At 33.0% G+C, this 26,143-nt stretch overlaps 3 protein-coding genes across 4 annotated transcripts in view; 2 read left to right on the top strand and 1 right to left on the bottom strand.

Moving 5' to 3' along the window:
- Nucleotides 1-26,143, bottom strand: part of LOC123540543 (repetitive organellar protein-like) — a 326,476-nt gene that overhangs the window by 259,258 nt on the left and 41,075 nt on the right. The window lies entirely within an intron of this gene.
- LOC123540551 (spindle assembly abnormal protein 6 homolog) lies at nt 1,891-15,970 on the top strand. Its single transcript, XM_045325651.2, has 3 exons — nt 1,891-2,461; nt 3,837-3,996; nt 11,120-15,970. Exons 1-3 carry the CDS (start codon nt 2,318-2,320, stop codon nt 12,115-12,117), a joined length of 1,302 nt encoding a protein of 433 aa, XP_045181586.2. The 5' UTR covers nt 1,891-2,317; the 3' UTR covers nt 12,118-15,970.
- LOC123540549 (uncharacterized) lies at nt 18,674-23,459 on the top strand. Its single transcript, XM_045325650.2, has 5 exons — nt 18,674-19,138; nt 19,845-20,046; nt 20,428-20,628; nt 21,233-21,354; nt 22,415-23,459. The coding sequence occupies exons 1-5, from the start codon at nt 19,004-19,006 to the stop codon at nt 23,102-23,104; spliced, it is 1,350 nt and encodes a 449-aa protein (XP_045181585.2). The 5' UTR covers nt 18,674-19,003; the 3' UTR covers nt 23,105-23,459.

The raw sequence follows: 26,143 nt of genomic DNA, 5'->3' as shown, positions 1-26,143 counted from the left end.
TTCCAGATGGACTAACAAACTCACATACCGAGACAAAGTGTTCCAGATAGAATTAAACTAACTCACATATAGACACAAGGTGTTTCAGATGGACTAACAAACTCACATACAGACAAAATGTGCTCCACATGGACTAACAAACTCACATACAGGGACAGTGTTCAAGATTGTATTAAACTTACAAAGTGTTCCAAATGGACTTTCAAACTCGCATACAGACACAATGCATTCCACATGGACTAACAAACTCACATACAGAGACAAAAATTGTTCCAGATGGAATTAAAGTAACTCCAATTCCGACACAATGTGTTCCAGATGGACTAACAAACTCACATACAGACAACCTTTCCACTTAGCTCAATAGGAAGCGTACCAATCTACGGATTGTGGGTTGTGAGTTCAATCCTCGGGCAGGCCTTATGTTCTCCATGACAATTTGATAAAAGACACTGTCAAAATTCATTTGTCCTCCACCTCTGATTCATATGGGGAAGTTGGCAGTTACTTGTGGAGAACAGGTTTGTACTGGTACAGAATCCAGGAACAGTGATTAGGTTAACTGCCCGCCGTTATACAACTGAAATACTGTTGAAAAACTGCGTTAAACCCACAACAAACAAACAAACATATACACACTCAATGTGTTCTAGAGGCACTAACAAACTAACAAACAGACACAAACTGTTCCAGATGGACTTAAACAAACTTACATACAGAGACAAAGTGTTCAAGATGGAATTAAACTAACTCACATGCAGACACAAGGTGTTCCAGATGGACTACCAAACTTGCAAACAGACATAATGAATTCAGAAGCACTAACAAACTTACATATGCAATGGGTTCTAGATGGACTAACAAACTTGCATGCACAGACAATGTGTTCTAGATGGGCAGACAAACTTACATACAGACACAAAGGGTTCCAGATAGAGTCTAACTCACTCACAGACAGACACAGAGTGTTCCAGATAAACTAACAAACTCATATACAGACACAAAGTGTTGCATATGGACTAACAAACTCACATGCATACACAAAGTGATCCAGATGGACTTAAACAAACTCACAAACAGACATAATGTGCCCAGATGGACTAACGAACTCACATACAGATAAACATGTTCCAGATGGACTAACAAACTCGCATACACAGATGGACTAACAAACTCACATACACAGATGGACTAACAAACTCACATACAAATGCAATGTATTCCAGATGGACTAACAAACTCACATACAAATGCAAGGTGTTCCAGATAGACTAAGATAGACTAACAAACTCATATACAGACACAAAGTGATCCAGATGGACTAACAAACTCACATACAGATACAAGTGTTCCAGATGGAAAAACAAACGCATATACAAATGAAAGGTATTCCAGATGGACTAACAACCACACATACAGACACAAAGTGTTAAGATAGACTAACAAACTCATATACAGACACAAAGTGCTCAAGATGGACTAACAAACTCACATACTTATGCACAAAGTATTCCAGACAGACTAACAAACTCACATACAAGATGCACAATGTGATCTTTTCAGGGACATAAAGAGATGAAAATCACATTAACTTATTCTACTGTATTTCAACCATAAATAGAAGTTAATTGTTTGAACCGGTCATACACAAAGCAAGAAAGAAATACAATACTTTCTAATCATTATTTCAATTGATCTGTTGTATAAAATTAGACAAACTATTGTTTAAATGACCTAGGTTTCAAAACAAATAATGTTATGATAAGAGCTGAACACATGGATCAAATATTTCGTGACAAAGGGCTAAGTGTCCTATCGATTTTTGCTTGTAGATTTAAGATTAAGTATGGTACTGGGTTTTAAAATTTTTGGCAAGGATTGAATAGAAATTATAGATTCCATTATTTGATGGTTATGCTAAGATATGCGTGCTTCATATCAGTCAGTGTCGTTCGTAGGTCAGGTGGTAGTGAACTGGCGCAATTAGGTTTTAAAAAAACGGTAGTTTATTATTGTGTAACTAACAACTGATATACATTGTAGGCTACTGACTTTTTCAAACGGGAAACAAATTTAGAAATCAGTCAAATCTGAAAGAAGTTTCATCATTCAAAGAATAATCAGGATTGGTATTAAATCAGATTGTAATTAAACAGACAGCAAAATAATACATAAATTCTAATAGTAAGTGTCAGGTACACTGGAAAACAGAAAATATGCAATCCACAAAAAATAGCTGAAGATATTAAAATGCAAGAACTTGTGATTATTTCAAATATTTAGAACATAGCATAACTATTCAGGCAACAACAAAAAAATGGCAACAATGAATGAATCACAGAAACGCACACTACGGATACACAACCCCGACTTGACCCACGATCTTGAACTGAGTGCGGACCTCACTGCCAAATTCATTCATCATGGTCTCTTTAATGAAGATATGATTGATGAAATCAAGGTAAGACTTTTTTCTCTTCTTTTTCAATTATCTATCTGATTCAAATTACTACTATTATTTTTGGTTTGCTTCATTTTTTACATGATTTGTTAATAGATTTATATGTATATAACAACAGTCAGAATGAAAATACTTAGAATACATTTTCTTTGTGATGTGTCAAAACAGTAGGTCTTACATTTATCATCATTTTTTTTAATCCAGTATCTTAGTGCCATGTACAAAACAATGGGCTTGTTATAGCATCTAGAAATATTTATTCTGCTTGCCTTTATATGAACATGAACATCATGTCACTCAGGGATTTTGAAGAAGCAACAACCAAGTTTTATCAATACTGAGTCAGTTGCACTTCATTTTGTCAGTATCTTTTCATCACATTCTGTACAGTTAAGAAAAAAATTCCTTTCATTATTTCCTTTACTTAAATTCAAACTGAAATTGGGGAATAAATATACCATTTGCCATTGGGATTGGGGTTGAAATAATTGACCTGAAAAAAACAACAACAAAAAACAAAAAAACACATACACACTGATTAGGCAATATCAGTAAAGTAAATAATATTAAAATAAGGGCAGTTATTGAATTTTATTGCTATCTTTTTGTCTGTGTTTTGACAGATAACCACAAACCAAAATGTTTTCTCAAACTATGCGCCTCCTAGTGTTGAACAATGTCATTTAGTACAAAACATTTTATAACTTCATACTTCAATAAGAAATGCTTATTTTTGTGAAAAAACAGCTTGCTACATATTCAAATTCTACCATTGCTGCCACAGGGAGTAATTCATACAAAAAAACAACTGTCTGTAAATTAATTATATAAGTCAACTTATTTTTTTAAATTACAGCTTTTTTAATCAAACATACATGCTTTCTTTGTTATACAATCTGGACTACTTTATCAGGAAAGTACAGGATCTATACTTTCTTTAAATTCTAAAATTTTACGAAAGTCATCATAACTTAAATTGTATAGGGCATATTTATAATACTGATATATTGCAATGCTATCTTTATAGCTCAAAAATGCACATTCAAAAGGATTTCATTATGATCTATCTTAATTTTCAATGAAAAAGCAAAAGTAATATCTAGCTTTCAGACTGATTAAGCAAATTTTATCAGATAAAAAACAAATAGAATATGGACATTAATTTAACAATATCCTGTTAGTTACCTTGCCAAGGCCTTAAAAACTGAATTTTAAACTGATTGATATAGCCATTATGTTCAGAGCTTTTCTCAGACAATATAATACATACAAAACCAAAAAGCATACTTATCTTGGGCAAATAAACCATATATAGGTTACCTTTACTAAAAGGTTATCTAAACTGAAATTAATTTATTTGTTTTTCAATTAACAGGCTGAGAGAACAAGACGTGACAGGGTACAGAAATTACTCTTACAGCTGCCAAGACGAGGTCCACGTGCATTTGACATGTTCGTGCATTCTATCCAGGACACATATCCTTGGTTAGCAGAGGAACTACGCAAAACACATCATAAAATCAGTCTCAAAACAGGTATACGTATGATATTTCACAGAAAATAACTACAGCATTACAGAAATTTAAATTTTTGCATAATAAACGGTAGTTTCTGGTGTTTTCATAAGTACAGGAAAACTCTGTCTTTCACACCGGATGTGAAAATGATTTCCATTGCCATAAATGACATTATTATAATGAACTACACTTATGTAGCAGATTCATGCAGTAATCTATTTTTTATGAAATCAAATAGTTTAATAGGTCCTCTGTGTTCTTTAATGTCATTTTTTTTTTCATTTCTAAAATATTATTATAAGAAAACTACATATGCCAAGTTGATTCCAAAGAAGTTTGAACAAAACCGAAACTCGATGTTACCGTTCACCATAGAAATGTCATGAATCCTGTTTGTGGACATGGATTTTTGTTTAGATAATTTATTGTAAAAAGAAAATCAGTCTTACTAATATTTATTGAAGAGGGAATGGAAAAAAAAAAGATTCTATAGTTGGTTGTGGGTGCAAATCGGAACATCCTGCTCTCAGGTAACTCTTTGCACTTACAACCAATGACAGAATCTTATAATGCCCAAGTGGGATTACAGTACATATGAATGGTGGCATATTTCTGCCAAGAGACAGCTAAGAAGCTATTGTATTAGTGTTCTCAACTTCCAAGGAAATACATGCATTTTTTCTGAAAACACTTCAACTAACAATAATTTTTTATGGATTTTTATGACAGCTACCTACTAGCATTTAGGAGTGACCTGTCGCTTTTATAAATAGATTTGAAAGGTTACTGGAATAAATCATTTCAGTAAAGGGGTACCCTACCTTTTTTAACTTATTTTTATAAAAATATTCAAATGACTGCTTCCCCGACAATTAGACACCGTGGTGCAGTGGTAAGCGTGATGGTTTTGAAATCTAACTTTTGTGAGTTCGAATTCCAACGGAGATCAATATATTTATTTTTCTTTTTATATAGTTTTTTTTTTTTTTTTTTTTTTTTTTTTTTCATTTTATATTTTGGTAACATATATTTAAAATGATAATAATGTTAAAGATGTATTTGAATTGCATTACTTGTATCATTTTGCTATTTTCGCATATAACATAGGTTTTTCAAATATCTTTTGGATTGTGAATTATTCAACATGGCTGAGATTAGTTCTTGACAATTTGGTCATTCAACTAGCTGATGGCACTTATTCGAAAGAAACCGGCGCCGCCAGCGAGTGTGAGGATGCTCCTTTGGGCGCGTGTGTTTGAAATGTATTGAATGTATTGAAATTGTATGAATGAAATTGAAATGATGAAATAAAATAAAAAAAAAAAACGAAAAAAAAAAAACATGAAAATATAAATAAAACAAATTGCCCTGTGTGGGATTAGAACCTACAGCCTCCTAATTGCAAAAGTTAAATCACTAGCAAGATTCCTCAATTCTACGAACTGAGCTATCAATGCAATTTCAGACTGTTCAGTATTTTAAATATATTTATAGTTTTAAATAAATCAAATATCTTTCAAACCCTTATTTAACAAATGGAACAGTCTGGAAAATCCAAATCTAAGAATAAAAGCGACAGGTCACTCCTAATTGCTAATAGCTAACTTGAGGTATGCAACCATACCAGTCCTATGATCTCATGAAATTTCTAGGTAAAATTCAAACACTCTCTTACTGAATGAAGAATTGGAAGACAAATGTGTTTATTTAGGGTTTTCAATTTGACAGCGTCACTCTAATCAAATATATTCAATACATTTTATTATCTTTTTTTAAAAAAAAAAAAAAGTCATAGGATGAGATAAGTATTTAATTTCAATATGTAACCTTTTGTTATATGAAAGTCTTACGTAAATACATTCAATATGATATCAAATAAGCTCTTTAAGTTATTAATGACAGCTTTCAATAGAATAAATAAGTCGAATAATCACGGACACACATACTGAAGAATTGGGCAAAAATCGATTCTATTATCTTTCCTTGTTTATTGAGATCAACGCTATACCTTGTTGTCTCCCTTCGACCGTCTAGCTAAATATCGATCACTATCGGATATTTTTTAGCGAGTGTTCAGATCGTTATGGTTCGGCTATCTCCGCTTATCGTATCACGGGAGGTGCCGATCATAAAAAAAAAACAAGGATTATAGATTAGAGATCTCCCGTAAAAACGCAGTGAGACGGGTGATTTATTTTACACCAATTTTAAGTACTGGTAAAACAACAACATCAAATATAGTCATCAACTTGGTTTAATTCTGTTTTTCAATAATGTAAAATACGGAACGGAAAAAAGGAAGACACTACGTTATTTATTCTTTTATTTTGCAAAGTCAAAGAGCTATAAAAAAGGTGTTAATACTTCTTTGGCATAGTATATGAAAATATGATCAACACTATATTATCTTCTTTATATTTTACATTAAAGAAACTGACACATAAAAACAAATATAAATACACAAAATCATGTATATTAGGCGAGCATAACATACATGTACATGAAACTACTATTATCTTAAACAAGTGAATGAAGTATTGCCATGCAATACAAAGTCCCCTACTGGAAGGCACCTAATTTTTTCTATTGCAGTATAACATAATGAACTGATATCTGTCAATGATGTATAAACAATATTGTACTACATATACAATATGTTATAACATTATAACAACACACTTGGATTAAAATGTGTATATATAAAAACCCACAGTTGTTTTCATATTGAATTTTTTTGGCTGATTATAAAAATGTTATCATGTAAGTTATTTATAGTAACAACAAAGGGAAATTAATCTTTAAAAAAAAAAAAAAAAAAAAAATTAATAATAATATAAGTCCACAAGAAACTCTTTACCAGGTAGAGATAGGTCAAAATACACCTAAAAATTGGATGTAACATGCATGCTGTACCACAGAAAAGTGGTCTCGATTTTTCTCTACCGCCAGTAATAAAAAAGTTACAATAAAATCTATTTATAGTAAAAACAAAGGGACGTAATTCTAAAAACAAGGGTGCCTCATGGTGGTGAACATTTGGTCCAAGTTACATCAAAATCCCTCCATGCATGAAGAAGAAATGTTCCGTACAAAGTCATTCTTGAATTTGACCTTTAAATATGACCTTGACCTTGGACCTAGGGACCTGGTTCTTGCGCATGACATGTTGTCTCATCCAGGGGAATATTTGTGCCAACTGATATCTAAATCCTGCTTTGCATGACAAAGTTATAGACCGGACAGGAAAAAAATCCTCTTGACCTTTGATCTCAAAGTGTGACCTTGACCTTTAAGCTAGGGTACTGGGTGTTGCACACGACACGTCGTCTCATCATGGGAAACATTTGTGCCAAGTAATATTAAAATCCCTTCATGGATGGCAGAGTTATGGACGGGACAGGAAAAAAACTCTGTTGACCTTTGACCCCCAATTGTGACCTTGACCTTTGAGCTAGGGGTCCGGGATTTGCGCATGACACGTCGTCTCATCATGGGGAACACTTTTGCTAAGTGATATTAAAATCCCTTAATGAATGTCAGAGTTATGGACCGGACACGAAACAGACCCTGTTCATGCTATGTTAACATTTGACTGCTAAGTGTGACCTTGACCTTTGAGCTAGGGGTCTGAAAGTTGTGCATGACACATCGTCTTATTATGAGGTACATTTGTGCCAAGTAATATTAAAATCCCTTCATAGATGGAAGAGTTATGGACTGGACAGGAAAAAAGCCTTGTTGACCTTAGACCTCCAATTGTGACCTTGACCTTTAAGCTAGGGGTCCAGGTTTTGCGCAAGACACGTCGTCTCCTCATGGGGAACATTTGTGCCAAGTAATATTAAAATCTCTTCATGGATGGGAGAGTTATGGACCGGACAGGAAAAAAGCCCTGTTGACCTTTGACCTCTAATTGTGACCTTGACCTTTGAGCTAGGGGTCCGGGATTTGCGCATGACACATCATCTCATCATGGGGAACATTTGTGCCAAGTAATACTAAAATCCCTTCAAGGATGGGAGAGTTGTGGACCGGACAGGAAAAAAGCCCTGTTGACCTTTGACCTCCTATTGTGACCTTGACCTTTGAGCTAGGGGTCCAGGTTTTGCGCATGACACGTCGTCTCATCATGGGGAACATTTGTGCCAAGTAATATTAAAATCCCTTCATGGATGACAGAGTTATGGACCGGACACGAAATTGCGGACGGACGGAATGACGGAATGACGGAAAGACGGAATGACGGAAAGACGGAATGACGGAAAAGAGCATTCCTATAGTCCCCAAAACTGGTTTTCAACCAGTAGGGGACTAAAAATAGAAAGCAGGAAAAAAATATATATATTTTAATTAAAAGTGCTTACAAACTTGACAATTTCATTTTCAGTTATTATAAATAGATGTGAAATGCGTTTTTTATTATTATTATTAATCATATTTAACTTGTCAAAATTAATTTTGTTATTTAATGAACATTTGAAAAACATATTGTCACACTCTGATGAAAAATGAACAGAAAAACAAACTAGCAAACATACTTGACAATGTAAAAGGTATCTTTTTATGACACCAGAGCCTGTTAATTGGAAGTGTGACCTATTTGCCCCCCCCGAGCTAGTCATTGTGTAATAAAGTAAATTGCGAATTATGACATCTCAAGGTTTCTCAAAAGGGACTGACTGACTAATTTAATAAATGTCAGATTTTTAAAATAAAAAGTGGAAAACCTAACAATAAAACAAGCACACCATAGAAAAAAGTCTTTTAGATAAGATTTAGGATAAAGTGACGTAGTAATGTAGTGTAAAGGTTATTCATAATAACTATCACGAATATGTTTACTATATGAACAGGGGATTACAGATTTTTCATCTTTTAGCGCGTGCTATACCTTCTTGAGATTAGCTGTGCGTACATTCAGTTCAATTCAATTTTGATTTATTGCATAAGCAAGTGAAAGCATTATATAATATGGAGCAGAGAAAGTACATAATAATTTTCAAAAGAGACAATAAACCAAAGAGCTATAAAAAATTAAAAATGTATTTTATACTTCTTTGAATAAACTAATAAATCAATAAACGACAATGTTTCACAATGTTGTCACAAAACTTCTATAGTATAATATTTTCACTCTTAGGCGAACTTTTAACACGTGTTCTATATAGCTATACTTTAATATCGAACAATTAACCTGTATTCAGAAAAAATTCTGTTAATCAAATGAAAAAAAAAAATATTTATTGTGTATTTAAGTCTCGTTCATTAAACATGTAACAATTTCCAAAATGCTCTTAACTTGCAAAAAGCTGTTAATTGGTAATAAACAACTATCGAAAAGCGCTTTAATATGGCTGTTTCAGAGGCTCCAAAAACAATTTACTTAAATGTTGCATTATATAAATTCTTTATAACATATTTATGGTTAAAACTTAAACTAAGGGGTATAAGTATAATTAAACGAATCTTTAAAATACGAGACAGTGGTTTAGAAAGAAATATATGTAGTTGCAACGTGCATCATGTCTTATTTATTTTTTTATTTATTAACATGATACGTCAGCATCTTTTTCTGTAACATTTATTTTGCGGAAAGCTTGTAATTCCCAAAACCTATGGTTCGCCTTAATATAACTGAAATTATTCCCGCACTGTTATTATCACTTAATACTATGTTGTAACAATCATATTTTCTGTATCATCGGCAGCTAAACTTCGGGCGAGTTCGTGCGTTTCCGCACGCGTCCGGAAATACCACGGACACGGCAAATAAAAAAATAATACAAAAATCACCAACTTTTAAACGTCTAGGGAAGCAAGAAGACATTAAAATAATTTCAAAATAAAAACATATATAAAAAGTTTATTGTCTGTAGAATACTTCAATAGGATAATAAATATTCTCAAAATATGAATAAAGTGGCTACAGGGAAAAGAAAAAGATACGTATCACAGGTTTTTGCTTATTTTATTCAGTAACTATATGCGTAAACAGAGACGGATAGTGATGTTTTTTAATCGCCAAGGGAAGCATTAATTTTTCATTTTAGATAAATAAATTTTGTATCTTTGTAAAGAGAAAAGAATGACGAACACTTCAATAGGATGATAAATATTGTGTGTTCATTCTAATTAAAACAATATTTGTTCAAACTGTTTTTCCTTCTTTGTTTCTATTGGAAAATATCAACCAGATAAAAATCGATATCGCACTGCCAGGTGATTTCAAGGGGGATAATTTTACCGGTAAGACGACAAATTTTACCTAATTGTTGATCATGGGAGAGTGACAGGAAGGCTTTAAAGACATGTTGAATCACTTTTTTTTAATCTTCAATTAAATTAATTTTAAGCTTATCATATAGTGTTTTGCATTTTAAAGGAATCAGTCATAAGTAAATGATTGTAAATGTTAATCCTCACACAGGAAACTGAGATAACCTCATTCATAAATATGTATCAATACTTATGAAAATATCAGTGTTATAAGAAAACTTCAAAAAAGAACATTGATAAATGCAAAATAAACAAATTGTGCAAATTGTTTTGTTATGCGAAACAGCATCTGTGACAAAATTTAATCTAAAATATTGAAGATATATCCATGAAAAATGTCAAAAGGAATCCATATGTATGAAAAATAAGCATCAGTTTAAAATTAGTATCATTTAAACTTTTCATGTATTTTTTTATACAAAGTACCAACATAATAGAACAAAACTTATTTCAGCAAAAAACAGTCCTTAGAAGAGTTAAACCCCACTTCAGCATCAATGTTAATTCCCTTCAACTGAATAGCACAACAAATAGAAAAATATAATGTTTTATACCTTGACCAAAGCTTTTTAAATTTGAAATTAAAACTTTTTATTTCTTACTACCTCTGCCATTTCATCCAAAATAGCCATACTGTCATAATTTAAAGATATTTTTCAAGTAATTCAAATGCTGACATGACCACATTTTGTCATTTACATAACTTGATAGTACAGTTTAATACTGAATCAACTTTTTGGCCCACTTTTGAACTTTTGTTTTTGCATTTAATTGATGACAATATTAGCCACAGTCATACATATACTCTTTTACTAAAATTATCCAATTAATAAACCTGTAATAACAATGTATCTCTATTTCCCAGAGCCTGAAATGATCAGTTTGAAGGAGAAAGTTGACATCTACGTACATGAACATTTCGGACGCAGTAGAAGACTGTGTGAGGAGGACAAAAAAGACATTAGAAAATTCCTGTATAAACATTTAAAGAGTCATGCAGAAGATCCAGTTGACAATATGAATGCTCGCAGAGACAGTATTCAAAGTGATATAAGTGAAGACATACAAGCACTGCAAGAATTAAATCAAAATCAAAGTCAAGTCAATGAAAAGGACATTGAAAACCGAGTTTTGCAAAAAGTTTTTTCGATTCTAACAGGTGATAAATCTGATGAGACTCAAAACAGTCCTGAAGACCTTGACTGTGTGGATGGTCCCTGTCATATAACATTAGAAACAATTGAGAAGAAGGTGAATCAAATGAACAAACAAGTTGAAAATCTTCAAAATGAAATAAAAGATTGCTTCAGTGTTTTAGGACTTGAAAATTGTAAGTATTCTTTACCTGAAGTTCTTGAAACCTACAAAGAGAAAAGACAGAGTGAAGTAGCAGAACTATCAAAAATGAGAGACAGACTTGATACACTAGAAAGACAAAGGCATAAACTTGAAGAAAAACTGAAAGCAAAAGAGAGAGAACTTCAAAATAGTATTAATGACCTAGCAAATGCCGAACATGCGAATGAAAAATCAAAAGTATTAATGAGAGACCTTAAAGCAAAGTGTGAGAAACTAGAACAAATACAGGTGAAACACTTGGAAAAACAGCAAACATTAATGACATTGAAAAGCATGGTGCAGGAATTAGGTCCAGTTCAGAGACAAAGCAGAGATACATTCAGGTACCAAGGTGCATATGATGAAGTTGATGGTAACTCTTTACAATTACCAAAACTGACTCAATCCCGATCTTCACGTGCAGTTAAACAGTCGAGAAAAAGTGCTTACAAAGACAGGTCAAGTTCAAATCATCATGAGCTTCCCCAGCCACAAAATCACAGCAGTGGTTATTGGAAATATTGAACTTCAAATTGTGCTTAATTGACTTCAATTTATCAAACTGGAAAACAAAAGCAACAGAAAAACAATCAGTAGTCAATCATTATAATCTTCAAGAAAACAAATATTTTTATAATTTATATTGAAGTTGCATTCTATATTGCATTAAGACCAATAGATTATTGATCCGTAATATAAATTCAAAAGATAGTTCCATTGGTTAAGCTCTCTGTCAGCTGTTTTTTTTTTAATTTTTAAATGTATTTTGCTCTTTCCTATTTACTTGTGCATAATTTTCTTGAAGAAAATAGATTGTTGATACAGCCATACCAAATGATACACACTAATTCTGATGTAGATTTTTGCACATGAATAAAAAGCCAAGGTGGCTCAAACTACAACAGTATAAACAATATTGTTTGAAACAATAAGCTTACATTCCCAAATCTATCTTGGAATAAAATTACAAAGACAATGTATAGTAACTATGGTCTATTCTAAAGGAAAGAAAATATGTAAAGGAAAACAATGGTGATAAATCTTAATAGTACTGATGAACACTGCCAAAAACAAAGTAGATAAAATAAATGGAAAGTGATTATTATATAGTTACTATATAAAGAATTGATAAGTATGAAATAACAGGCTGAAGTATTTTTTAACACAAAAAAGACAACCAAATGGGGAAAATAATATTTGAATGAATGGATGAATGAATGGATGAATGGATGAAAGCCTGTGATACAATAACACAATCTGTGATCATCTTTCAAAATATAGTATTATAATATAAAAGTATTTTAAAAATCAGGATAAAATGGTAATTTTGGTGCCAAATATATTTTAATATTTAATTGTTTTTATTTATGCAAGTTAAATGACTGTGATAAAAATCCTATATAACGATATTTTCAAAATTGTTTAATTGTACCTGAAGGTGATTGTTTTACTGTTATTTATATTTTATTGTTTGTTAAGTTTGTTACTTATTTTATGTATCATATTTATTTTGTCAGGCCATAATAGATTAACTGCTTGATTTCTATTCAAATGAAAATAATGACTTTGCTAATATTGTGCAATTTTACTGCTATAATATTCAAACTCAAAAATTAAAATTAAATGTCTACTAAAGAAATTGTGCACAAGAGGAGCTTCCTTCTTTGGTTTGTACAAGACAAATTGATATACACCAATTAGACTAATTTCATAAAGACATAGCTATAATGAATAATTTTATTTGGAGTATAATCAATTCTTAAAACACTGTTCGGCTAAAATCATAATGTTTCAATCTTATTATGTCAGTCAATAAAACAAGGAAGCACCATTTCTTAATCACTACAAGAACAAGAAGGCTAAATGACTAATTATCAGCATGTTTTATTAAAAATATAAATGACTTGTTCATACAAGAATAGGAATTACTGTGTCAAAAATATGGCTGAAAATCTGCTATTACTCTATTATGGCCTAGTCTAGTTTTTGAAACCATCAGACTAGTTTTGAATATTTATATTAAGAAATAAACTTTTTATGTGCCAAACACTGAAATCAGCAAAAAGTTTCCACAACACTTTATTTTAAAACCAAGCATTAAAACATTACATGTATTTGAATTTTTCTTATCATATTCAAGAGGTATTTCATTGACGTAAGGAAAAATGTACAAAACGTTGACATTGTTTAACCTAGACAAACTTTGTTACAAAATGTGCTTTGGTTGTTTAGTTTAGTATATATTTAACCAAGATCATAAATGCATACACACTGTCCAGTCTGAGCTCATCCTTATTGGGGTTATAAAATGTAAACATCAAATTAAAACAAATAAGATTTCAGCATTTATTACTTATTTCAGCATATATTATTTTTTTCAAACAATTCTTAATGGTCATCGAGGACAAACATCTTACATAGTATAAAAGCTTTTATTGTTCCTGAATGGAGATTTTTTAACAGTTATCAATTAAAAGGTTCCTGAATGGAGATTTTTTAACAGTTATCAATTAAAAGGGCACATGCTCACAGACTGCTTGTGCTAGAAAGGGTGGGGCGGGGAGCATGAGAGGTATTGCACATTTCATTACCTCTCAAGAACAAATTCAACCTAGCTTACTATAGCTTCAATTCCTAGCTTACCTAGCTTACTATAGCTTCAATTCCTAGCTTACTATTATTTTGCTTGGCTGGTTTCCCTGCTTCAAAAATATTTTGTAAGAACATCTTTTGTCCTTCTAATTATTTATTTTTTATAACAGTTTTGAAAAAAAAATCCAATAATTTTTTCAAATGAGACTTACAAATTAATTTTCAAAAATATAATTTAGACCTAAATCATAAAACTCTAGGAATTATTTTGTACTGTTTTCTTCTAATTTGTCTTTATGTTCACTTTTTAAAGTTGCTCTAGATGTAAAATCAACATCTTAATCAGCACCCATGTGCCAAAATGGTTTATATGTAACACAATCATTACATCTCACTAATCATCATTTCCTTCCAGAAAGAAATTCATACGCCTGAGACATATTCTCATTTAACAATAATCATATCTACTAACACAAACAATTACGATCTTAATTCTAACACAATAACTTCACATAAATGCATTCAACAGGACTCAAGAAATTGGGTTCTATTAAAGACACATTAAAAGTTTTGACTAACAAAAATATTTAAAAAAAGAAAAAAAGTCCTGTAACTTGGTATTCATACCCCCATATCAACTCATACATATGTTACAATCATCAACTGTTTCACCATCACTTCCCTGCACTCTTATCTGTCTTCATGTACTATGTGTTCTTGTTTTACAACAGTTTCAGAATGTCACTTGTGTGCATTTTTGTCTTACAACTGTTTCAGAATGTCACCTTTCTTCCCTTCTTCCTATGTGTATATTCTAGTTTTACAACTGTTTCAGAATGTCACATCTTACATTTCTTTTCTTGTGCGTGTATTTTTCTTTTACAACTGTTTCAGAATGTCACTTCTCTTCTTTTTTTGTTTTTCTTGTGTGTAATCTAGTTTTACAACTGTTTCAGAATGTCCCTTTTCTTTACTTTTTGATTCTTCTTTTGCTTATATTCTAGTATTACAACTGTTTCAGAATGCCACCACTCTTTTTTGTTTCTTCTCTTGTGTGTATTCCAGTTTTACAACTGTTTGAGAATGTCATCCCTCTTCCCTTTATTTCTTCTCTTGTGTGTATTCTAATTTTACAACTGTTTAAGAATGTCACCTCTCTTCCCTTCATTTCTTCTCTTGTGTGTATTCTAGTTTTGCAACTGTTTCAGAATGTCACCTCTCTTCCCTTCGTTTCTTCTCTTGTGTGTATTCTAGTTTTACAACTGTTTCAGAATGTCACCTCTCTTCCCTTCATTTCTTCTCTTGTGTGTATTCTAGTTTTGCAACTGTTTCAGAATGTCACCCTCTCTTCTCTTCTCATTTCTTCTCTGGTGTGTATTTCTCTGTTTACATCTGATTTACTGTACAGTAATTGTTTATAAGATTTGGAGAGGGAGAAGGGGGACTGTGTGGTATCTATCTGGTACCAGGGTTGTTTTATAAACAATCTGTAGAAAAACCTCCTTATACTGCTATGATTCCATCTTGTAATTGGCTATGACTCTATGCTGTAATTGATGAAGGGAGTAAGACATTTCAACTTTTTGGAAAAGATCAAATAAGCAATATGTTAATTAATTCTCATAATGAAAAAAATATCTAGGGATGTTAAACACTTGATTTCAAGTTGAAACAAAGATATTTAACTACACTGAGCAGACTGTAAGTTCTGGATTTTTATACAACTACACCTACAGCAATCTTTCTATTATCTGTGTGAAAAAAATAAAAACTTCTATGAAATGAATATGGTTTGTTTTCAATTTTTGTCAAGGTAGTTCTGTTCTAGCTGGTTCAACTGTATCCTCCATTATTGATAAACTGATAGTAATATATCTATAATCATTTCCAACTACATGCTGAACCAGTTTTAACTTAAACACAAGACCTTCAACAAATTAAAACTGAAATAAGAGAAATGGAAAAATGGATTAAGTATTCCAAACCTCCTGACAACATAAAAGAGATCCCTGCAGAAACTTAAGTTTAAGTTATTGCAGCAGGAGTATCGTCTGCCTGTTCTCAATGAAAAAGTGGCCAAAGATTCCATTGTGACAGTATTTCTCCAAGAGGAACCAAACTCCAAATTGTTTGTTTCACATATAAGTTTTACCCAAGCAAGGTCATGCATGGTCATAATAAATAAAATCTGCAAAAAGATCCCTTGGATGCATAGAATGCAACCAAACAAGAATAATAGCAGACTCGGTTTGATTGAGTCTGTTCATGAGAAAGCAACCTTGAAGCAGACCTATGGCTTGTCTTAAAAGTAATGACAGCCTATTGACTGTATATGATAAGATAAACTAGATGCCCATGGGTAATATGTCAAGCCTGCCCTTTGACCCCTAACTGTGGCCTTGACTTTTGAGACAGAGTCTGTCTCACTGAGTTAAACAGTCATGCCAAATATAAACAAGATTCCTCAATGCATGTCAACATTATAGGCCAGACAAGATCTGACATGACCTTTGACCTCCAACTGTGACCTTGACTTTTGAGATAGGAAATCCTGAGGTTTTTGCATTGCACTCCATTTCACTACGGTTAACATTCATGCCAAATATAAACAAGGTTCCTCAATGCATGTCAAAGTTATGGGCCAGACAATATCTGACACAACCTTTGACCTCCAACTGTGACCTTGACCTTTGAGATAGGAACTGGGGTTAGCGCAAGACACTCGGTCTCACTGAGGTTAACATTCGTGCCAAATATAAACAAGATTCCTCAATGCATGTCAAAGTTATGCCAGACAAGATCTGACATGACCTTTGACCTCTAACAGTGACCTTAACCCCATAGTATGCACCTACACCGAACAGCCATATGGATAACTATGTCTTCGCTTCTGCAAGCGGGCTTGACAATAAATATAATACAACCTTCTTCTGTTACAACTTCAATTTTCATCACAAATAGCTCCCTATATTTTGGACCTCAGGGCTCTAGCTAGGTCCCAATTTTTGGGAGAAGTCACTTCTCCCTCAAGCTGATTTAGGGAGAAGTGGGGAGACTTTAGGGAGAAGTGGGAACTTTAAGACTTTTTCTACCGCAATGATGTTGAGTGATTCGAAAGGTGGCTGTAATTTTCTTGTTTCTTGATAAAAAACATTGATGTGACCATTCATTTTCTTAGTTAGATCATTTCCAATACAGTGGTTATCGTTTTGTTACAAAATTCTGAAAAAAGTCGTTTTCAAAATTCAAGCCGATGCTGTAAATGTAACCCGCCGAATTTTGGTTATATCTTGTACATGTATGAAGTGTTTATTATTAACAGCAGCAAAGAAGTAGAAGTGTATTTATTTTTTATAGCTCTTTGCACCGAGTCATTCACCGAGAAATGTCAGTATCTCACTCGAAATATAAAACTGAAAGTAAAATGTGTACAGTAATCTAGAAATACATATTCAAATAAATTCATCGATGGAAGTCAATTTAACGTAGTTAATACATTACATGTCGTTCTTTTATCATAGATAACAAATAATTGTGTACCATATTCAAATTAATCGCATGGTTAATCAGCAGTTTCTTAAATAAAACATTGGGTTTTTTTTAGCACTCGAACCTGTTGACAATTAACGCGAAGTGTCAAAGACGTAAGCGCGGCGCTGATTGGCTTAACACAATAGACTCTGGTGTATCGGATAATTTGATTCGCTTTCACACTTCTCGGGATAATCTCGCAAGTACCTGAGGTAGGCGGAGCTTAAATTATGCTGCCGGCGTGTGTTTGTGTATTCGACACTCATTATGACACGGTGCAAATTGTCAACAGTCTGGGTAGCAGTAATTAGCGAATGCGGAAATCAAAGAAAATCGGGCGACTTGCATTTCGCTTTGAGGTTAGATCTAAGCGAAGTTTGAAGTTCTAGAGCGCCTATTTCGCTCAAGTCGCCCAGTCGCGAGAGCCCTGGACCTGCATCTGGTACCTTAAGCCTTTAATTGCCTAAAACTTAACAATTCCTTGCAGTCTGAAATTAAAAGAAACAGCATGATTACCCCCAAAAGTTTAATATGAATCAATGACATCCCAAAACTAAACCAACTAGAAATTCCCTACCCACTGGCAGTCTATGGTATGTATGTTTTCACTTGTTCATGGCCAGTCTGTAGGTTGTTTTGACACAGCTTTGCAGGTCTTTCTAACATGGAGATGAAACATAATCCTTTCTCCTTTAGTTCTTTCAGAGCTCCCACCTAGCTTCAAAAAATAAATGTACAATCTAACACAATAGAAACTTGTGAAGCAGAACTGTTACATTTGACTTTGGTACATATCATTAACTGATAAAGAGGTCTGATTTCATTCAGTAAAAAGAAATTTTCCCTGTTGTAATGAATATTAACTAGTCTTTTAAAACGACTTTTCTCAACTGCTGACTGGTTATGCAAATGAGTAATGACCAAATGTTGCTAATTAAAACTTTAGACAATTGTTTTCACATTATATTTGGAAGCTATGATATGAATATTTCAAGATCTAGTGAAATCTTGATTTCAGTATTTCATAACTGAACAACTAAACAAATATAATCTGTTTGTCTAGAGCTGTACATCTAAATATATTTAAAACAATTTGATTGACTTTTCAATAGAGTGGTCAGGAGTGAAATGTAAAACAGAGTTTCAATCTGTGTCATTTCTAGACATAAAAATCAAATATTCTCATCACAAGCAAGCAAGGAATATACAAAGGTTTGAACAATAGAATAAATGCGGATTATTTATTAATGTTTATACTGTCGGTTTGAAAGAAAATCTAAGACTCACAATGAATGAATTACACAGAGCAGTGCTTCAAAAGCACACACAGGACATAGTTAGAGACATGATTGTCACCGAGAATTTACTGGGAACAATGTTCCAGAAAAATATCTTTGACAGCGAGATGGTTGAAATCATCAAGGTAAAAGGATTTAAATTTAAATTTTTTTTTTATTTCAAAATGATATAATTATAGAACAGAATATTAGCAAACATTATTCATTATGCTACAGTGGTGCTGACTTTACAAGTATTTCAAGTATCAGTTATAGATTGTTCCTTGCTAAATTTCTAAAATGGACTTGTCCATCTTTCAAGTTGGACAGTACCATTAACTGTTAAAAAGGGGTGCTTACCAAAAAGATACTGACTGAATGGCGAACAATGCAGATCATGGTCAGACTGCACAGATGTGCAGGCTAGCTGATCATGATCTACACTGGTCGAAAAGGCAGAATCAATCGTGTCCAGCATGAGAAGGATTAACATCCAGGCTAAAATACACGAGATTGCTTTAGTGACCAACTGTAGTAAGTAGCTACTTGTCTTAAACAGCCAGTCAGCTAACTTCCCCAAGTGAGTCTTTGTTCCAACTTTATCTTTTATTAAGTAGCCACCTGCCTTAAGCAGACAGAATGTGTTACTCCCTTGAATGTGCTTAATGCAAAAATATTCCTTCAAACACAGGCCTGGTAATAAGTCATCTAATTTGATATTGACCTACATGTAAAATTTCATATCAAAACGAAACGCTTGTGTAACAATAGGTAACAATGTCAAATTTTGTCTGTTGTTATAAGGATAAACATTTTCTAAAAATTAAGCTCTCTTGTGTATTAATTAAACAGTCTGGTCGGACACACAGTGAACAGGCCTACAAGATGTTAGAGTTTCTACCAAAACGCGGACCTGATGCCTATGACAGCTTCTGTGAAGTCCTTCAAGAAGAATATCCCTGGGTTGCTAAACTTCTGAGAGAATCTGTTGAAACAGAAAGTGAAAGAATCCTTGCTGCACAAAGCAAGAAAGAAGATATTCCGTTAGAGTCATGTAAGTCATTTATTATCAAAAGGAAGAACATTTATCCATAATGGATTTTACAGATATAGGAATACTACAGTTACATCCCTTCCAAAGCTTGCAAAATGGAAGGGAGATCATCTTTAAATATTCTGTTAAAGGTTCATTTCTTGATTTTCTTTCTCTGGCAATAGTACGGCACAGAATTAGATAAAAATCATATTTGAAAAATAACAATCAAGCAATTGACATCACTTCATTTCTGCCACTAATAACTATTTATTTTGTGAAGCAGTCATTGAAATTTTTTAAAATACTATTGTTCATTAAATTTGATATCTTTTTACCTTATTAAAGATAACTGCAAATGTAGCTGTATCATGTATCTTGTGGGATATACATTTTTTTCAGTAACCACACCAAGAAGCACATCAGCTAACAGTAAGTCAGACGCTGATATCAAAATCCGAGTCAGTGCCTTTGTACAGAAACATTTCGGACAAATCCGTCGTATTGCCAATGCAGACAAGAAAGCGATAGAATGGATGATGATCAAATGGCTACAGGCAGAGAGGAAAAGATTAACTAAATCTATTGATGATGCTTATATGGGTAAAATGACTTCTTACTTCTCTCTTTTTTTTTTTTACCATTTTATCACATCCTTATTATGAATTATTGTATTATCATTTTTTAAAGTATTTCACTCTCTTAAATTATTTCCACCATAACTTGTTTTCTTGACGTCAATTCTCCAATTAACTTATGGTGAAGGCAAACCAAACTAGTATGTAAGAATTACATGTACAGTAGCTGGCTATATGTTCATAAAAAAAAGTCTGAAAGGGAACTTTATGGACCATTCAAATTTTTTTTGTCGCAAGCCTACAAACTTATTGCTAGCTACTTTACATGTGTTATTTTCACAAAGCATTTCCAAAGTTAAAACATCTTTTCCAGCCAATTTAAATCAAATTTAAACAAAGCCCAGGAAATTTACATCCATAAACAGAAAATCGTCATGATGTTTCAAACACTAACAACAATATAGAGTTCCAGTTAAGATTTAGTATCTGTAACATAGCATGTTTTTTTCTTCTTTAAATACTGATTTTGAATTGAGAAATACAATAAAGAAAAAGAGCGCATCTATAAAATTATTTAATTTTATACCATTTCATGTACAAATTCACGGTTTCTATTTTTCTGTGTTCAGAAAGCCACCAGACTGATGTTCTAGAGAGTCAGAGAGTGAAAGATAAAATCTTCTCTCTTTACACCCATGTCTTTTCAAAACACCAGAGATCTCCAGTGAAAAAGATCTTAGGCAGAGCAAAGGTAATAGCACAAATTCAGCATAAGTCAACACACGAAGACCTACCTACCTAGCTGATTTTTTTTACGGAAATTAAATAATTAAGATATATTTTCCGAATTCACTTCTATAAACACGAGACTACTGCATGCCCCCAATACTGCTTCATTTAAATGGAAGGGTAATATCTGTGTACATATTTGGTCAAATTCATCCATGAAGAACAAAGTTATAGACTGACACAAAATCTAGATTGAATTCAATATAGTAAGCTAATTCAAAAAAGTAAGATGGGTAGATTTTGGTCCATGCACATTATACTTCATTCTGTGCAATTTGCAATTACATTCCCAACAGAACAGTAGTTTTAGTGTTATGCCCTGAACAAGAAGAGAGACAACTCAAAAAGGCAGAAGGGTAGAGTTAGGGTTCTTGTACATGACACATCATCATGTCATATTGATCATTGGTGCAAGGCATTTTAAAAATCCATCTGTGGATGATGAAATTATCGACCAGTCCAGTTAAAGTCTTTTTTGTAATCCATCTATGAATGAAAAAATTACAGACAGGACACAGAATCCTGACAAATGAAAAAAGAACTAATAGACAGATGGAATGACACTGCAAATGTATGCTGTCCCCAAATGGTTGCCAAGGGAATGGGTGCATAAAAATTAATAAATTCAAGACTATTTTCACAAAGTTCTGGCTGCAGTGTTTACGATGTTTTAATAATGCACTACATTTTAAACAGTTTAAATTAAATGCTGTACATGGTATTGCTCCGTCCCATTAACAAGATTTATCAAATTCAAAAATATTGTAGGAAGACATTATGAAGACAAATAAACTTGAATGCCTCAACTTGTGATCCTTTTGCTAAAACTGTTAAAACTTTTATAAAAGTTTACTGATCGACATGAATTGGACCAATGTTTAAGTGCATAAAACTAGGAGCCTTCTTTGGCAGCTGCTTTAAGTGAAACAAACTAAGCTCACTAGCTAATATACTAAATATTTCATGACAACTGCCAGGTCTACAATTACCAACATTTACTAACATTTCTTGTAATATTTCAGGCTATTACTGATGGAGCTGAAGGAACTTGTACCCCTACTGATAATGAACACATTAGCATTTCTCCTCAAGATATAAACTTTGATATACTTAGAGAAGAAGTTGACAGACTCTTCACCCATATTGACTACATGGAAAAGCAGATTGATAGAAGCTATGACTACCTCAATAGCAGATTAAGTGGCAAGGACATTTCTGTTCTTGTTCATGAATTATGTGGGCAGTACAGGTACAAAGAGAGAGAGCTGGTTCAAGAGAAAGCAAAGACAGAAAAAATGCTAGTGGAACTCTATAATTTCTCCACAAACTCAAGTAGGCTTGAGAATTCAATACATGCACAGGAACATGAAATTGTAGCTCTGAAAGAACAGATAAATAAACTCAAAGAAGATAATCTGCTACTTATCAAAGAGGTAACAGAATTAGAGAAAGCTAAATTGATTCATTTGCAAAAAGAAAAGACACTAATTGAATTGAAAAAAGCCAAAGATGACTTGCATGTAATGATATCAGTTGTAAACAAAGAGAATAAGGAATTGCGGGAGAAAATGCAACAGAATGGTCTAAACAAGAATAATGGAGGAAGAGGGTATCCAAATAGAAGGCCACTAGCAAATACAACAAATAACACGCAGAAAATAAATCCAAAACGTGCAGTACCGAAGAAAAGATCTGTCAGTTTTAAGATGTAATTTAACAGCTTTATGCGCATTAGTATATTAGAATGTATACTGCCAAAATTTAATTCTATGTCAAACAAAAATAGGGCAGACAATAAGTTAACTGTCTTCCAGTTCACTTATCTTAAAATAAATTCAACTCTGAAGTCTGTTTGACTTAAAATAGTAGAGCTTCCAGGAAAAGCTTAAATAGAGAAAGAAATTCAAACAGCTTGATATATTTTAGGGCTTGATACTAGATGTTTAATCACAAATATGCCTTTCTCTCTTTGTAGATGTAAATAGATCTAATGTTTTGCAATATATAATTCATACATAAAAATGCTTTATCATATCAAATGTAAAAATAAAAATTATATCAGTGAAACATGACTTATTGTATTGTGTTCACAATATAACAATAATTCCAGTATTAAACATTAATTCAAGTAATTTGACTGGTTAAGCTGAGACATCCACATACTGAAAAAAATTCTGTATTCATGCACGTTTTTCAGCAGTTCATCAATGCAGAATCAAGTAGCAGCAATATTCATCAAATGGTGATAACTTTCTTATTTTGAGTCAAACCCACATTCATCAGATTATAAATGATCTAACTAAGAAAATAAGTGCTCACTCTTTACATGTTTTGTTTGAAAATAAGGAAGTTATCACCGTTTTTCAAATTTTACTATTGTCTGATTTACATGCAATGCTGAAACACACACATGAATACAAAAATGATAAACAAGCAGTTCATCAAAATCTGAACGTCTTGCCTCAACCAATCAAACTGCTTGAATGATAAATACTGGAATCATTCTGTTATTAATTCACAACAGTTACTGTCATTAATTTATGAAGTACATCTCAACCAGTCTATATGGAGATTCCCAACATATATTGATTGGAGGTTGTCAGAGAAGCCTTAACCCTTTCCCACATGGATACGTTTATCACCGTATCTATCGATTACCAAACAGAAACGTATTGACCCGTGTCTATCGGTTCCCCGATAGAAACGTATTATACCGATTAACGGCCATTTGAACAGAATCGTTTTATCCCGTGTCTCATAATCAATCGCTTTATTTTCGTTCTTTTCCTAAAGAAACAAATTCCGGATGTTTACTAACTCAAAATATGGGATTTCGTCATCATTATTTACGTAAAAGATCATGTGGTTACTATTTAAATTTATCGAGTACTTTGCAAAGAAAGACACCGGGGTTTTTTCCTACATGTGCACGACGGTACGTCATGGAAAATTACTGAGAAACTGCTTGCAACTAGCCGTTTCGCGGGGCTTTCCTCGTTCTAAAAATAACAACCATTTAACATCAAAGTATTTTTTAATGTGTTAGGTCATGAAGGTCACGCGTGATACATGCAGATTTCCCCTAAACAACAATTTGTGTATACGATGGCTTGGAATTTATGGCCTTACATAACGGGAAGTGTTAATCAAAACAGAAGGACCGCGGCTTTCAAATATTTTATGACACCCCAAGAGTTAATTGCTGCGGAAGTCACCCGTGATGTACCGACGTTTGATCATCAAAATATTACGTAATATTACCTTAAAAATATTTAATTTTTAGCACAAGAATACTGTAGTCGGTTACGAGTCTCGATCTCCACGATCTTTTTGCACTTTCAGAAATTTTACGATCCGTTATTTTTGTAGTGTTATTCAGTTTGATGGTTGTTTTTTATATAAATACTTACCGATTCCGATTCGGAAGATAAGTCTATTAACTATAAATCAAACTTTCAAACATCAAAATGAAATTGTATATGAATTTCAATGTGAAAGTAATCCAAAACAGAATTTTATGCCTAAAAATATATATTCCCGTACTTTAACACTTTATATCTTCGAAACTCAAAGAGAAACTACAATAAATTTTGTATCATCGGAAAGAGAATTTAAATTGCTATAAACTTTATGTTGACAAAAATAATGTCAAACTTACAGAAAATATTAAAATAATGACATTTTTAACATGTGTGTGTGTAATCACAAAATAATGCCAACACCTCTGTTCAGATAAGACAGTCACCTTTATCAGCCATATACCGATTATTGATTATTGATTATCACTTATCAGTGTTATGTAAAAGAGGTTACTTTGGCTTCTGTTCTGTGTGGTAAAGGGTTAAAGGTGGTCAATCATACTTTAGCAACAGTTTATGACATTTTCATGCCCCTGAAAGGCTGCATATAGTACCTGGACCATCCATCTGTCTGTCAGACCCTTCATTTCTGGATCGATAACTGAATAAGAATAAGTCTTTCATCTGACCTTGATTATTTGACCTTGAATATACATATGAAACGCAGAATCCTGTGTTTAGCATACAGAAACATAAAACAGTCTAAGTGTCCTTTGAACAATTTTTTGGGAGGAAGCAGTTCATGAGAAGCTGTTTAAAAATTTCTATTTTTAGATTTAGTTGCCCCCGAATTGAAAAACTTGGGACTGAACCTTACAATGATACTACAGACCAAGTTTGATGAAGATCCATCAAGCGGTTCATGAGAAGAAAAAGTTCTTTAAAGGTTTTCTACTTTTACCTCTAGCGGCCCCTAAAAGCCTAGGAGCTAAGCTCCCCGATTTAAACAAACTTGAGAGAGGACCTTACAATGATGCTGCAGACCAAGTTTGATAAGATCCATCAAGTGGTTCATGGGAAGAAGTTGTTTAAAGGTTGCTTTTTTTTAGTTCTAGTGGCCCCTAAAAGGGACAAAATGCCCCCATTCAAAGAAAATGTGAGAGGGGAAGTTGCCAGAACAATACAGGCCAAGTTTGGTGTAATTCTGACCAGTAATTTCAGAGGAGATGTTTCAGTAAATTGGTGACGATGGGAGTCACCAGACCATGCCTATACTTATAGCTCACCTTTGAACACTTGGTTCAGGTGAGCTAAAAACGTATCGAGGCAGGAATCTCAAACTTGGTAAACAGGCTATTAGTGACTGCCAAATAGCCCTTTTCAATTTTGATGTTAGGTGCTCAAAGGGCAAGACCGCTGTGACCTTGAACTGAAAATCAGATTCCATTCGGA

This window comes from Mercenaria mercenaria, chromosome 16, assembly GCF_021730395.1.
Source record: "Mercenaria mercenaria strain notata chromosome 16, MADL_Memer_1, whole genome shotgun sequence".
Classification (NCBI taxonomy): Eukaryota; Metazoa; Mollusca; class Bivalvia; order Venerida; family Veneridae; genus Mercenaria; species Mercenaria mercenaria.
The sequence above is the reverse complement of the archived record's forward strand: the minus strand, read 5'-3'. Positions and strand labels throughout refer to the sequence as shown.

Bases quoted from the DNA above. Each gene is read 5' to 3' on its own strand.
- LOC123540551 (XM_045325651.2), top strand. From the start codon at position 2,318: ATGGCAACAATGAATGAATCACAGAAACGCACACTACGGATACACAAC. The intron at 2,462-3,836 runs GTAAGACTTTTT...TTCAATTAACAG, and splicing joins ATATGATTGATGAAATCAAG to GCTGAGAGAACAAGACGTGA. The intron at 3,997-11,119 runs GTATACGTATGA...TCTATTTCCCAG, and splicing joins TAAAATCAGTCTCAAAACAG to AGCCTGAAATGATCAGTTTG.
- LOC123540549 (XM_045325650.2), top strand. From the start codon at position 19,004: ATGAATGAATTACACAGAGCAGTGCTTCAAAAGCACACACAGGACATA. The intron at 20,629-21,232 runs GTAAAATGACTT...TTCTGTGTTCAG, and splicing joins TATTGATGATGCTTATATGG to AAAGCCACCAGACTGATGTT. The intron at 21,355-22,414 runs GTAATAGCACAA...GTAATATTTCAG, and splicing joins AGATCTTAGGCAGAGCAAAG to GCTATTACTGATGGAGCTGA.